Source organism: Leuresthes tenuis, unplaced genomic scaffold (genome assembly GCF_036924035.1).
Source record: "Leuresthes tenuis unplaced genomic scaffold, fLeuTen1.0.hap1 SCAF_4, whole genome shotgun sequence".
Lineage (NCBI taxonomy): Eukaryota > Metazoa > Chordata > Actinopteri > Atheriniformes > Atherinopsidae > Leuresthes > Leuresthes tenuis.
In genome coordinates this window covers 34,856,152-34,870,078 of record NW_027325358.1, presented here as the reverse complement: position 1 = coordinate 34,870,078, position 13,927 = coordinate 34,856,152, and the positions used below count along the sequence as shown (strand labels likewise).

Sequence of the window (13,927 nt, the reverse complement as noted above, 5' to 3'; positions counted from 1 at the left end):
GAAACTAAATCCTGTGGGGAGGTGATTAGTGATGGGGTGCAGCTGTGAAAGAAAACAGGTGACTTGAGTGAAACTAAGTGACAGGGAAAAAGACATGACAGAAATTAACCTAGAAACCTGAAAACAAGACAAAACATAACTCAAAACGTGACAAGATAACAAAATTATAGGGATACCCAAGAGACTTGCAGTTGTAATATAGCAGCTTTTGGAGGTTTTACTAAAGTAACAGGGGAGATGAAAACTTAGACATCCACTACAAGTTTTACATTCAGAAAAAAAAAGTACACCTTCAAATTGTCAGTGTGTTATATTGTGTTGTCCAAAATCCATTTCAAGTCCAAGTTGTATATAGGAAAAATTCCAAAGGTATGAATACCTTTTCAAGGCATGTTATCTTGAGCAGGAAAGAAAAAAATCTAATTCCAACAATAACAAAAGAAATAATAATAAACACTTGGGTGGGGCCATCCTAACCAACCCTCACTGGAAAAAATCCTGTCGCGTTTCCTTCTGCAGAGGATGGAACTTCACCAGTTTACTGAGTTTATTTCTGTAGTTTCATTGTATGTTCTACTCTGTATGTACTACTAGTACATAGAATGTTTCTAACAAAGCAGCCTATAAGACGATGTAGCAGTAATTAATCTTGCAAAAGCTTAGCTTCAGGTAGATTTTGCATTGCTGTTAAGATTGAAATGAAATCATGTAACATTTTAAATAAATTTACATGTATAATAGTATAGCATAATAGTACATATAACTCACAGTTTTCTTATCATAGACTTTGTACCTCTGAGGGAAATCTAACGAGCAGTGAACAATTACCACACCATACAAGCAAAGGACATGTATTTTCTTCCCTTTTAAAAAAATGTTTATATGGCAAATAATTAAGACTTAGTTTCAGATTATGGCAAGTATCTAGAAAGTTAAAGTAATTAAATACAACATGTGGCATGGGGCAGGACAAACAAGTGAGGCCTCAGTTCACAACTTACAGGATCTGCTACTGACAGCTTGGTGCCAGACATCACAGCACACCTTCACAGCTGTAATTGAGTCAATGACTTGAAGGGTAAGGGATGTTTTGGCAGAAAAAGGTGGACCTGCCTAATATTAGGTGAGTAATCATAATGTTATGGCTGATAAGCATATGGTTCTGTCTTTGTTAGAACATTTGTGCAGGGATGTCTTTTTCCACCTCATCAGAGATCTTCAAAGGGCCTTTTTGAGGGTTCATGTTAGATTCAAGTCAGAGTGACAGATGGGCGCAGGGTAGTTTGAATCAGCAAATGACATTTGGCTGAATAAAGAATAAACAGTATTTATCATTTAAAAAGTACAATTGATTAATCTACAAACACAGAACATTTGAGTAGGCAGCCATAGTGAAATGGTAAATGGACTGTACTTGTACAGTGCTTTTCTAGACTTGCTGACCATTCAAAGTGCTGTTGCACTACATGCCACACTCACCCATTCACTCACACACTCATACAGCATGCCTTAGTCCATATAAGCTACACAGTGCTTTCTTCTACACATTCACACTACGAAAATGGCTACTTTTTACTCAAGGAGGTTGTAAATATTTCTCTGGATGGCTTTTGGAAGAATTTTTCCTTATTTCGAGTCTGTTGGAATCCTCTTTAAAGATGACTACCGCTACTGTCCTTTATCATGGAGCAGGCCAGAAGAGGAGGCTGAGCCTTGAGATTTTAACCTCTGAACCTCCTAACCAACAAAACAGGATAGGAAGGATGACTTGAAAAAGGTGACTGATTGGTTAAATAAAAAATGTTTTATTAAAGGTTACAGGCTTTTAATGTAATATCTTTGGTTGATGGTCAGTACAGGGAAAGCATTTCCTTTTTACAGACATCTGAGCAGCCAGCAGGACTGCAACAACACTGACTCCAGACACAGTTCTCTCAGTTATTTTCTGCACTGCAACAATGCTGAGAAAAATAATTTACATGGGCATTTCCCACACAACTTTTGTCTAATATAGTGATAAATCAACATATTGCCGGTTTCATTATTAGACTGATAAAGAAATATGTTGTTGAGTTCACAATCAGCAAAAACAACCTAAGCTGATTTTCTCATTTCTTCTAAGCTCTGCATGGTCTTCACTTTAAATTGAGGCCATTTTTTAAGCTATTTTTCTATTTAAGAAAATCCATAAAAAGGCATACTTACCACAAATATTTTTTTAATTACAGGTTACAAAAGCTTTTTTTTTAGTAGGACTGTTCTGTGGCTGCCATTACTAACAAGAAAAGGGGCTCTATGACTTTCAAGTGTGGCATTCTAAAATACAATTTAAATTTGATGTAAAAAAAAAATCTTTGTACAACATCTAGTGTAATAAACTTGGAAATATACAGCTTTTGAAGTTTAATTGTATCCTAATCAAATTTGATTTATAAAGAAAGTTACATGTAATGTATTTTTCCTGCAAACAAACTTGTTCTTTGGACACGACCTGCATACACCTTCACAGTAATAATAATCCTCAATCATATAGATCTCAGGCTCATATCAGCACCATTAAAAAAACAACAACATTATCATCTTCATGTAAGATAATTATTTACAAGTTCATAAAAAAACAATGTGAGTTTTAAAATGAACCATAAAATAAGTGTAACATCATCACTGGATCTGGATTCTGTTAGTGGTCCACCTTGAATGTTCACATCAAAATTGACTGAGATCATCAGTTATGGGACAGAAAAAAATCACGTAAAGAAACTTTTTTAAAAGCATTGTGCTATTTTATCCACAAAAAGATTATTGAAGTAAGATAATATATATATATATCTTTTACCTTTATTCTGGTTAATTACTGTCTCTCATTATTTATATTATCACAAGTCAAACCAAGAAATATTACTCTGATAATGTCACATTTTTTTATGACTATGCATTAGTTATCATCATCTAACAGCAGCTGAATTATTAAGAAAAGCTCTCTGTCATTACAGCTGATCTAGTGACAGTCAAAGACACATGAACTCTTAAATGATCCAAGAAAAGTTCTGTTTAATTCAGAAAAGTAGGATACTCAAAATAAGAAAGAAAAAAAGAAAAACAATATATCTTTTTTCCCCTTGCAGCAGCAGCGGTATTGCTCTGCAGACTCACAGGTTGCTCTCCACACATAGGCCATCAGCGGTGTCCGGACAGCGACAACTGAACCCTCCCAGCCGTGGAAGACAGAGGTGGGAACAGCCACCGTTGTTGGAGCAGTAGTTATAAACTAAACAATGGGAAGGAAGGAAGGAGACAAGCTTAGGAAGGCAATGACACCAGGGCTGTTACTTTAAACATCAAACAAATCATGTAGCCCAAAGCTGACTCAGACCCTTTCATTATATTTCCCCCTGGCAATGAGAAACAAGAGACTGCCTACAAGGAGAAAACTTACTTTACCAAACTCACAAAAACTAAATAATTTAATTCAGGATAAAACTCTCCAACAGGCCCAACAACAAGAGTGAAAACATCCTATAGCACTGTTGGATTTATCACGTCTTTGTTGACAGATCAACCAGCTGGTGGTGCAGCATGTAAAAAAAATGACTGCAGCTTTAGGAACTTCATGAATATTTGTCAGCGCCTGCTGAAACTCACTGACCCACTGGTGTTCCAGAGAAACCAGCGGGTGAAGCTGTCTCTCATCACTGCTTGCTGTATAGATCCGGGCTCAGCTGTGAGACCACAGATCCACAGCTGGCCTCTCTGAGGATGCATCAGCATTCCCATGCATATATCCATCCTTGTGCTATATGAGCCTGCAGTACTACACTCACTGAGCACAGCTGTACTCCCACTGTATTAAACTGCCCTGATCAACAGTCTGTTGGAAACAAACATGACATCATATAGTGAGGGGCCACAATAATAAAATCACTGTGCAGGACCTCCTATTCCCATCTTCTTTCTTTCATTTTGGTGCAGGTTGATTTTAGTTTACTCTGTTTAAAAAGTGCTGTCCCAGAATTCTTTTGCTTTTAAGACATCTTGTCAAAGTCTAATCTGGATTTATATTCTCGAGATTTATGGCTTTGTTGCAGCTTGTGGTGAACTGTCTGTGTCTGCCCTCGTGAAGCCTTCTCTTTATGGTGGACCTGGTTTTCCTTCCGGAGATTCTTCAAACTTGGCTGAATGTTGTGAAGAAATATTTCTTTAGGATGAAAATGACAATCCTGTGATCATCCACTCTGGCTGTCTGGCTGTGGATCATCAGGGTTCTCATGTACAAAGGGTGCGCACGCACAAAAAAGTGGCGTACGCAGTTTTTCAACAATTTGATGAGAGCGTGTGTTAAGAGACAGAGAGGATTTGCTGGCACATGCTGACAACTGGCTCATCAGCCGTTTTGAGGGCAATCCTCCTGGAACTGTCCGCAGAGCTGCAGCGAGGAGCCATGCACTGCTTGTGCCAATGTGCACATACAACAGGCCAACATTAAAGCGCAATTTGAAGCGAGAGACTTTTTTCCAATGTAATCGGAGCTATTGACTGCACACACATTGCTATAAAAAGCGCCATCACATGATGAATTTGTATATGTCAATAGGACACTTTTTTTTTCGATCAATGTACAGATCATATGTGATGCGCAAATGCAATTAACTTACATTGTGGCGAGGTGGCCTGGTTCAATGCACGATTCATACAGTAACAGCATTGTTGGGAACAGACTTCAAGGTGGCACTGTGCACAATGGGTGGCTTCTTGGTTTATTCGTGTAATTGTCCTAATATTATTCCCCATGATGTGTATTGAGCATGTGCGCCCCCAATTTCTATCCCGTCTTCTCAGCATCATAACTAGTTGGTGGTTAAAGTTAGTAACCTGCTGTTTTTTGCTGATTAAACTACAACTTAAGATCTTTCTAACAAGTGTCTGATTGTCTCTGTGTGCAAATGTTAATAACCCCGTGCATAAAGTGTGAAATGTCTTAATCAGCCTCACCTTTTTCCCGGTGCACTTCTGCTTTAGGTTACTGTATGAACACGTTTGTTGTGAGTTACACAAATACATAAGTATTTACCTTGGGGTTAATCAGAGTGCATGTGCTCTCACCACCCCTGAGAGAGCAGTGTCACCCATAGTTGCGCCGACTCTCTGTTCAAACAAGGTGGGCCCCTCTTCTCCTGTCCCCTCGCCTGTTTTGGCCACACTTCGGCAGTGGGCAGCCAGTCTCCGCTTCACATCCACCTTAAAGTCGAATCACTTCTTCTTCACCTCTGCTTGGGTGTGCTTCTCAGACCCCACAGCATTGCCTCGCACATGCCCTCCCACCCACTCCTCTTACGTTTGCTGCTTATGTTGGAGAACAGCGTGCCAAATAGCACATTTTTGCACGCCTCAACTTCAGAAAGTAGCACCATCGCAGGTGCAGGGCTCATTTAAATATGATTTGCATATTTAAGAAGGGGCGTGGACAGGGAGGAGTCAGGTACTCTGACATGTGCGCTCAATTTCACGTTGATTGGGATGTACAAAGGAAATGTGCTTGGATTCATGTGTATGCACAGATCCATACATTTTTGGATATTTTTGTGCGTTGGAGGGCATTTGGGTTTGAGTGTACACAATGTTTCAGTAGGAAATCCAAGTCTTTGTACATGAAGCCCCAAGTCTTTGTTGTAGTTCACCAGTGTGTTAAACACACAAAACTGTTGCTTTGGCAGCTTCGAATGCTACTCTTGGTTCAATTGCAACAACACCTTTGACTGCAAGTTGTGGGATCACAGCAACAGCTTCCATTTCAAATCAACTCCAATCTTTTAACTGTTTAACTCTTGAAGAACTAAGTAAGAACTAATAGTCTGTGAGGTATTCATGCTGATTGTCCAATTACAGGTGAACCTCTTTCAAAGATGATTCAATATATTTAAGGGTTGCTATTCCTAAACCCTTTGTCAAATTTGGATTTATGTATACCCTCAAATTAAAGCAAAGTGCAGTCTGAGCACTAATCCATCACATAAAATTAATCTGATTATGTTTATAATAGAGACCTAACTGTTAAAGACAAGATAGGTTAGAGGTTAGAGAGATTTATTTGAGGTCATTTACTTTGGGTGTACTGAAAATGATTTCCATTGTCTTTTAAAGCCTGGGTCATTATATAAAAACATAATGTACCAAAGGTAGCATAACAAAGTTCATTAAGCAAGGTTATGTCCATTGAGCGAGATGAGAAGACAAACGCTTCACATCCACATCTTTCATCTGAGTATTTAGTTAAGATGCCAAAGTCAAGACACAGTAGACTTAAGCTGAATCCATGGCAGTTGCATCAATATGAACAAACTGATCAGGAGTCTGTGGACATGTACACCTCATGATGCTTTGGGTACAGGTTTCTGTTTTTGTACATTTAATCAGCTTACAGTTCTTCCTTTTTTTAATGAATCATTGTGGAGGTATAGTTGATTATGATTCTCCTACAGACGCTCCCCTCAAAACAACAGCCCATGTTGTTATTATGTTTCATCCACTTTGTCTCTTCAAGTGTCCTCGAATCTGAGATTGGTCCAAGTAAATCTATTGCAGGGCTTTCAAGTCTCACGCAGTGAGCATGAGACACACGTATTTCAACAAGTTCACACGCTCACACACCACACATGGCATTTCTCACGTTTGCCTTCATTCAAAACTTGAGTGCCCTGATCTTTTGTTAGCGTGACCAGTCTGTGCGGTTACACAGTCTGGGGCTGAATGCGTAGGCATCTGGTGGATCATCACCAACTATGATTTTTGATTTAGCATAAAAATCGGATGCAGAAGAAAACAGCTTGTTTTGTTCCGTAGGGAGTTAAGATAGATCCTACAAATGCCCCCTAATATATTGAAGGCTTATTCACAACACATAATGAAGTTCATCGGTGTAAAGCTAAAGCTCAGCGGCTGAGGAGTGTGGCAGCGCAGTCAATCACTGATTGACTGATTGACTGTCACATGAGCTTCAGACAATGTCGTGTCACACAAGCATAGTTCATGGGGCAAGACAAGTTCTTTGTGCCTTGTTTGTGCCGGAAAGTGACTGAAGACACAAGGAAGAACAGAAGAATCATCCCATGCAAACACACATGACACAGAGACATGCAGGTGAAGTACAAAAGGCCCTCATAAACTGTCCTCACAGCAGATAGAAATGGGTACTGTTTGTTCTGACAACACAAAAGTTTATGTTCACATGGTTTTCAACACCTAAATCATACACACTGGTGATGCAGCTGCATTAGCATAATGACCCAAACCAAACAGAAGCTTTGTGTTTCTCCAAAACATTTCTGCTTATAAGTGCAGGGAAGTGCGACATCCAACCATTCTGACAGAGACTGCTCAGCAGAAGAAATGACTGCTTTAAACAGGTCAACTGTTCCTGTTGCTCACAATCTTTATGCTCAGCGAGGTTAACTACCAGACTATAGCTTTGCATTTTCTCTCTGATCCTCTCTTGCTTTACATCATTACTTCCTTTCCCTTATCATACAATGTCCTTTAATAGGCTGATAGGTCCAGTAAATAAGCTGTACCTTGTGGACACTGTGCCGGAGTCGTGGTGATGCCATACAACCGAGAGCGTTTCTGTGGCAGAAACTCTTCTGTCTCTTTCTCTGAGTAACGGTCCACAGCCACTACCGCCTCCCTGTAAAATATTTACAACAACAAATCATGTAAACATTTCACACAGACCACATAGTTCCAAATTACATCACCAATAAACACAGCATGATTATTCTGTTCAATTAAAATTCTATAATGATTTGACTGTTGCAGTCTGAGGGGAAGAAACAAAAAACAGCAGAGAAATTAAGTTGCAGATCAATTTAGCTGTTGCATATTAACATTAATTCTGTCAGTAATCTGTATTATAACGTCCGTATTAGCGATATGTTAGTCGTGAACGAGCCATTTCAAAGAGCCAGCTCTTTTAAGTGAACGATGGGAACCGGTTCGCGGACGGACTTGAGCCGTTTTTTTAAATTTTTTTTTTTACTACAGGTGTCACATGCATGCTGTGCAATCAATCATGTGAGGATTGACAAGGATCATACCATCAAGCAGGGAGGGGCGGGGGTAGCAGCACTGAGACAGTGACAGGAGGAGGGGGAGGGAGAGACGCGCTGAAGGAGAGAGAGGAGTGAAGACGAGAGAGGAGTGTGGTGCAAAGATGAGTGAAAACAGAAAAAGAAGTAGTATTTGGATGCATTTAGAAGGTTGTGTCAATAGCTGTCCTATTTTAATTTCTATGCTTAGGTTTATATAGGCATTTTCTATCTGCTTTGTGTAGCAGAGTGGTTCTTCAAACAAGTTAGAGAGTTACAAGGGATTTTACAACTGTAAATGCAATTGGCTACAGCAATTTATTGAAATTTAAGTGATATATGTGTTCAAATACAAATCACAAATCAAAACAGCGCTAAATTTGGCTAAAAAGTATAAGTGGTAAAATGGAGAGCCGTTTGGGAGCCCAATTTTAATTTGTGTTTCCCTGTTCCAACAGGTGTCCTTTGAATGCCGTTATGGTGTTTTTCCTCCCTCTTTTCCCTCATTTCTGTCTTCTCAAACCCCAGCTGGTCGAGGCGGATGGCCACCCTTCCTGAGTCTGGTTCTGCCAGAGGTTTCTTCCTGTTAAAAGGGAGTCGTTCCTTTCCACAGTTGCCTCAGGCACGCTCAGGACGGGAGATTGGACTGAAGACAAGTTTCGGTGCAATCTGTTGGTTTCCTTAGCTAGGATATTAATTTTTTGAATTGGCTCTATATGAATTAATTGGATTATGATTACAATGAATTGAATTCCAATTGGCTTGAATTGTACTATATTACTTAATTGCCTTGGGATGACAATTGTTGTAATCTGGCGCTATATAAATAAAAATTTAACTGAATGATGAATGAAGAGCCTAATGATCCGGCTCACTAAAAAGAGACAAAATTCCCATCACTAGTCTGTATGTGTTGTCAGTTTGAATTTTGATAAAGAGCCTCACATAAAGGTGAAACGAAAAAAACCTTTGTCGGTTATTTTCCATGTAAATTACACAAATTAAGAAGTTTTGATAGGCTTTCGTTTAAATGAGATGATGTAGTATTTTTCAAGTATCTTTGACACAGCTTCTTTATTTTTAGCAACTGTACTACTGTATAGTACAAGAAATACAAGTACAAGAAATAAACACCACATTAGTTCCTTGTAATTTATAGCTACATTTCTGAAGAAAATCTGAAGAAAAAAATCTGAAGAAATTTATGTTTTGCTGATGTGTGTTTGTCCCCATTTACCTCCTCCAGTCAGTATAATAAAGGTTCCTTCCTAAGGAGACCAGAGCAAAGGGATACTGGATCCCTTCAATTATGTGCCTCCTCAGCTGGCGGTGAGGATCCATACACTCCACCCTCCGGGTCCCTGCAGCGTAAATAATTTCAATCCTTCAAGACCATGTGACTGTGAGTGCATTGCGCGAAACAACAGCTCTGAAATATGTTCATGGATCTTAGGAAAATCTTTCCCACAAGGCGTCGTCACTCACCTGCGTCTGCCCAGCAGAGCTGCTGGTTGTCAAAGTCAAAGGTCAGACCATTGGGAAGACCCAGGTCATCTTTGACTAGGATGGTCCGCCCTGTACCATCCATGTTAGCCATCTCGATTTTAGGCCCGTTTCTGTTCCAGTCTGCCCAGTAGAGCCGCCTGAGACCAAGAGTACCAAACAATTAGATCTCTTGCCTAAAGACCCCTACTGGAGGTAGTACCTTTCATGCAGGGGATTTGAACCCAGATGTCCCACATGAAAGGTGGCAATCATACCACTACACTATCCAGTCCCGGTCATGTTGAAACTAAAGTTGATGTTGAAACTAACTTGGGTTACTAAAACATTCTGTGAAACAAACATCAAATTAGAAAGTTATCAGTAATATTGACATCTCCCTCTACACAACTAATCTTCCATTTCTCACCCATATGCTGGGTTGGTGACAATGGGTCGAGGGTTGATCAGGTTGGTATCAAACAGGACTCGGCGATGGCTACCGTCAAGCTTGGAAACCTCTATGGTGTCTCGCATGGAATCGGTCCAAAAGACAAGACGGGCCACATGGTCAATGGCAATACCTTCAGGACTCTGTAACTCTGAGGAGGAAGAAAATATAAAAACTGAAGTAAGATGCTGGAAGGCTACTCCTCCGCATCAAGAGGAGTCAGATGAGGTGGCTCGGGCAATTGGTTAGAATGCCTCCTGGACACCTCCCTGGTGAGACCCTGGGGAAGACCCAGGACATGTTGGAGAGACTATGTCTCTCAGCTGGCCTGGGAATGCGGAAGAGCTGGAGGAAGTGGGCGGGACAGGGACATCTGGGTTTCTCTGTTCAAGCTGCTGCCCCCGCGACCCGATTCCCGGAGAAGCGGCATATGATGGATGGATGTATTAAACATCCCCTAGTTAAACCATTAACTATTCTGCATTGGATGCTTTGATGAAATCTGAATCACAAATTTATTGCTGTCATCTCATTAATCTTTCCACTAACATGTCCCATCATTTCAGAACCTGCTTGTCTTCTGCTTTTATCACAGTCATCTTACCTCCCTTGAGTCTAACTATTGTAGCTTCCACACAGGAGCTAGTTTAGAATCCAAATAAAAGAAAAAGCAGTAAAATGGTCCTGTTCTGCATTTTCAAAAATCAGAAAAGGTTTCACATATCCCAAACAAGTACTAACTAGAAAAAACTGTTTCTGCGAAACAGCAGTGACAATGCTGAAAAGCTGAATGAGGACAGCTGACCATGCTAAAAAAGCTGTAAATAGTGAAAATTTAGCAGAAGTCAAGTGAGTAACAGTTAAAATGGTTGAAGTGTAATATGTAGCAGAGTAGTGCAAGAGAGATGTCATCACAGTGAAAGGAACGTGTATTCGCAGCTGCAGCCTAACAACCTCACTCCCAGTAGAACAAATGAAAAAATGGCTGAATGGATACTGTGACCTCCTGTGAGAAAACTATAAGAGCGACGAAATACCGTCAGCATGAGAAGGGAAGAGGCAAATCAGGCAGAGCTAATGGCGTATGGGTGTATTTTTCTGAATGTATTTTGCACATCGTGTCAGATTGTTGTGAGTGTGTGTCTAGACATGGAGTCCAGTGTCATATTTTGAGGGAAAAATATTCCTTTATTCTTTTTTTTTGTTACCAACCCACAGTGAATGGTGGTTCAGAGGTAAAGGGATAGTGTGTATAACTACCAGAGTTATTTTTTTGTGGATTTAGCTTTGGAAGTCAGGAATTATAACTTTAGTTATAATGCTCTTTTCTTTTGTTAATTCAGCTTAGGTGACTCACCGGTGAGCAGGAAGGTGTTTTATTTGTTGTGCTTAAGTGAGATTAATTTTGTTAAAAGGGGTTTTACACTGGAATAAATGCTCTAAACCCTATGTTTGAGTTAATAAATGTACTGTTATGTAGTCCGAGTAAGCATTGTGGGTTTCATACATTACACATACAGGACATAGTTTTGAGAGATCAAAATGCAAAAAATGCAGTGAAATGGCCCTTTATGCCCATCCCTTTAATTTGCGAATCGGAAGCTGTGAATCGGAAGCCAACTTCAGCGTTGTGTAAGTAATAGTGATGTGCGATTCATGAGTCAATCGTTCAAAAATCGAGATTCTTTTTATTGACTCGGGAGTTACGAGTCATTGTCTTCATTAACTCGTTCACTGACTCACAGCTGCTACTGCCAGCTAACTGCAAAGAGGAGACATGCCACATAACTGTTATTCTAATTGCAATTGCATAAATATATCAAGCTAATTTCTCTATTAGCTCTGTGGCTGAAGCAACAGCTCTGCTCCAGCTCCCAGCTCACTCGCTCTCCCTCCTAGCTCGTAGAACCCCTCCCTTACCCGAGAAACCCGCCAACTCAGAAATTATTCTCAATACAAAATCATATTTGTCTTGCAAAGATATGTATGTAAATAAAGAAATGGACCACTTCCACTGTCTCTTCTGAAACTAAACTACAACCGTGTTGCTGTCTCTCCTGCAGTTCCGTCCCATCACGTTATTAGATGATATTTAGAAAATTATAGATTTAAAATGTAAAGTAAAATGTAAAATTGTAATTGTAAGTGATGATAACAAAAATCCTTATTAATTTTGTTCCAATAGCTACTTGTTGAATCCCAGGAATTAACATAGTCTATGTTTAATTGACGGGATGAAGTTATATGTTATGCCACTGCGAATATTGGATCGTGCAGAGGTCAGAAGACAATATAGCCTACTTTTTGAGAAGGAAAAAATGGATACTCGCTGAGTGATGTTTGGATGCATTTTGAAAGGACAACCCCAACACGTAAAGTGACAGTTTCATAGTGGAAGAACGTCAAATATGAGGCGGCACCTGAGCAGCAAACACCCCATTGTGATTTTACAACAGGGCAACCAAAACCAAACTGCTACTCCTGCACAATCTACATCAGCAACAGGAACAACTGCAACAACATTTTTAAAAATTGGTTTCGAATGAATTGGACTATTTGACTGTATTACAATGGACTGGATTGTAATTGGCTTGAATTTGGCTTTATCTTTGAAGTGCCTACAGAGGACATTTGCGGTGATTTGGTGCTATATCAATAAAACTAATTTAATCTCAACTAAAATGAATAAAGCTGAACTAAACTGAAATTGTTTGACAAGATGTAAAGGTCATGATAACCTGAATCCTATCACTGGACGTAGTGGACGTAGTGCTTTCTGCAATAACACACCTGGCAATTCAGGACAGATTTTGAATGTTTTCACATTTCAAGAGACAATAGAGGAGTTGTTTACATGCTACAATGTCTTTAGGACTTGTTATTGTGAATAACACAAAGTGTGAATTCAACATTTGAATTGAAGACCTCAAAAAGCACCACCAGGAGAAAGGATTTGACTTATTTTGTGGAGCACAGCCATTTTTGATACAGATGTGAAACATTAGATTTAAGGGAATGTCTTGGTCCCTCAAGAAAGCAAAATAAAGAAGAGGTTCACTTTTGACTACTTAGCTAAATTAGTCCTGAAAAAACATTATATGTTAGCCCTCCTACTTAATGGTTATGTTCATGCACTGGTATTAAACTGGATGCTGATGTGAATGTATTTCTACAGATACTGGGCTGAGATGACTGGCCTCTAATGTCTGCTGTACCTTTACTGATGACTGGAATAATGTCACCTCCATCCAGATTGGCCTTGCTGATTGCTGGTCCAGTTATGTCTGTCCAGTAAATCATCTTGTCCACACAGTCATAGGCCACCGCGATTACCACCCGCTCCTGAGAGAAAACACAGTATAATTCATCTGGAGACATTTTTTGTCTTTTGTCTGAGGGAACTGGCTGGAAGATGCGCAGGCTGACAGAAAGTCTTGTGTTCATTTGCACATAGAGGCTGTTTTGCATCAGATAACATGCAGACTTCATGAAATAGAGGAGACCATTTTTCTGATGAAACATCTTAAACAATTAGAGAAGTTTTTCAGCAGAAATAGGAATGCTCACAAGTGGTCAAATTAAATTCTTAACAAGCAGCATGTCTGTGCGTTCTTCAACAATTTAACACTTGGGGACCAAACGTTGTCACCAAAAAAAAAAAAAAACTTTAAAAAGATAACTTGGCTACTTGCCACCATTTACCGTGATCTAATGAAGATTAGTTTTTTTTTTATTTACTCCTTTTTAAAAAAATGTTTCATCTTATCTGGTTTTGTTCATCATTCCTAACAGTGACACATTTTTCACAAGTTTTAGGTGTTAATTGATTCACAATTCATAGACCAAAACTCTTTGGAGTTATGTCATCATAGTCTCATAGCAAAGCAGACAGTATGGAAAGTCAAAATAAATGTAA

The 13,927-nt window shown here is 39.4% G+C and overlaps 1 protein-coding gene across 1 annotated transcript in view; it reads right to left on the bottom strand.

Annotated features, from left to right (window-relative positions):
• Positions 1-1,782: 1,782 nt before the first annotated feature.
• Positions 1,783-13,927, bottom strand: part of LOC140304796 (nidogen-1-like) — a 52,527-nt gene continuing 40,382 nt past the window's right edge. Inside the window, exons 15-20 of the mRNA XM_072383569.1 lie at positions 13,227-13,353; positions 9,991-10,162; positions 9,564-9,721; positions 9,316-9,439; positions 7,566-7,678; positions 1,783-3,268 (exon numbers count right to left, since the gene is read on the bottom strand). Coding sequence (XP_072239670.1) covers positions 3,150-3,268; positions 7,566-7,678; positions 9,316-9,439; positions 9,564-9,721; positions 9,991-10,162; positions 13,227-13,353 — 813 coding nt within the window. The 3' untranslated portion in view covers positions 1,783-3,149. The remainder of the gene's footprint in view (positions 3,269-7,565; positions 7,679-9,315; positions 9,440-9,563; positions 9,722-9,990; positions 10,163-13,226; positions 13,354-13,927) is intronic.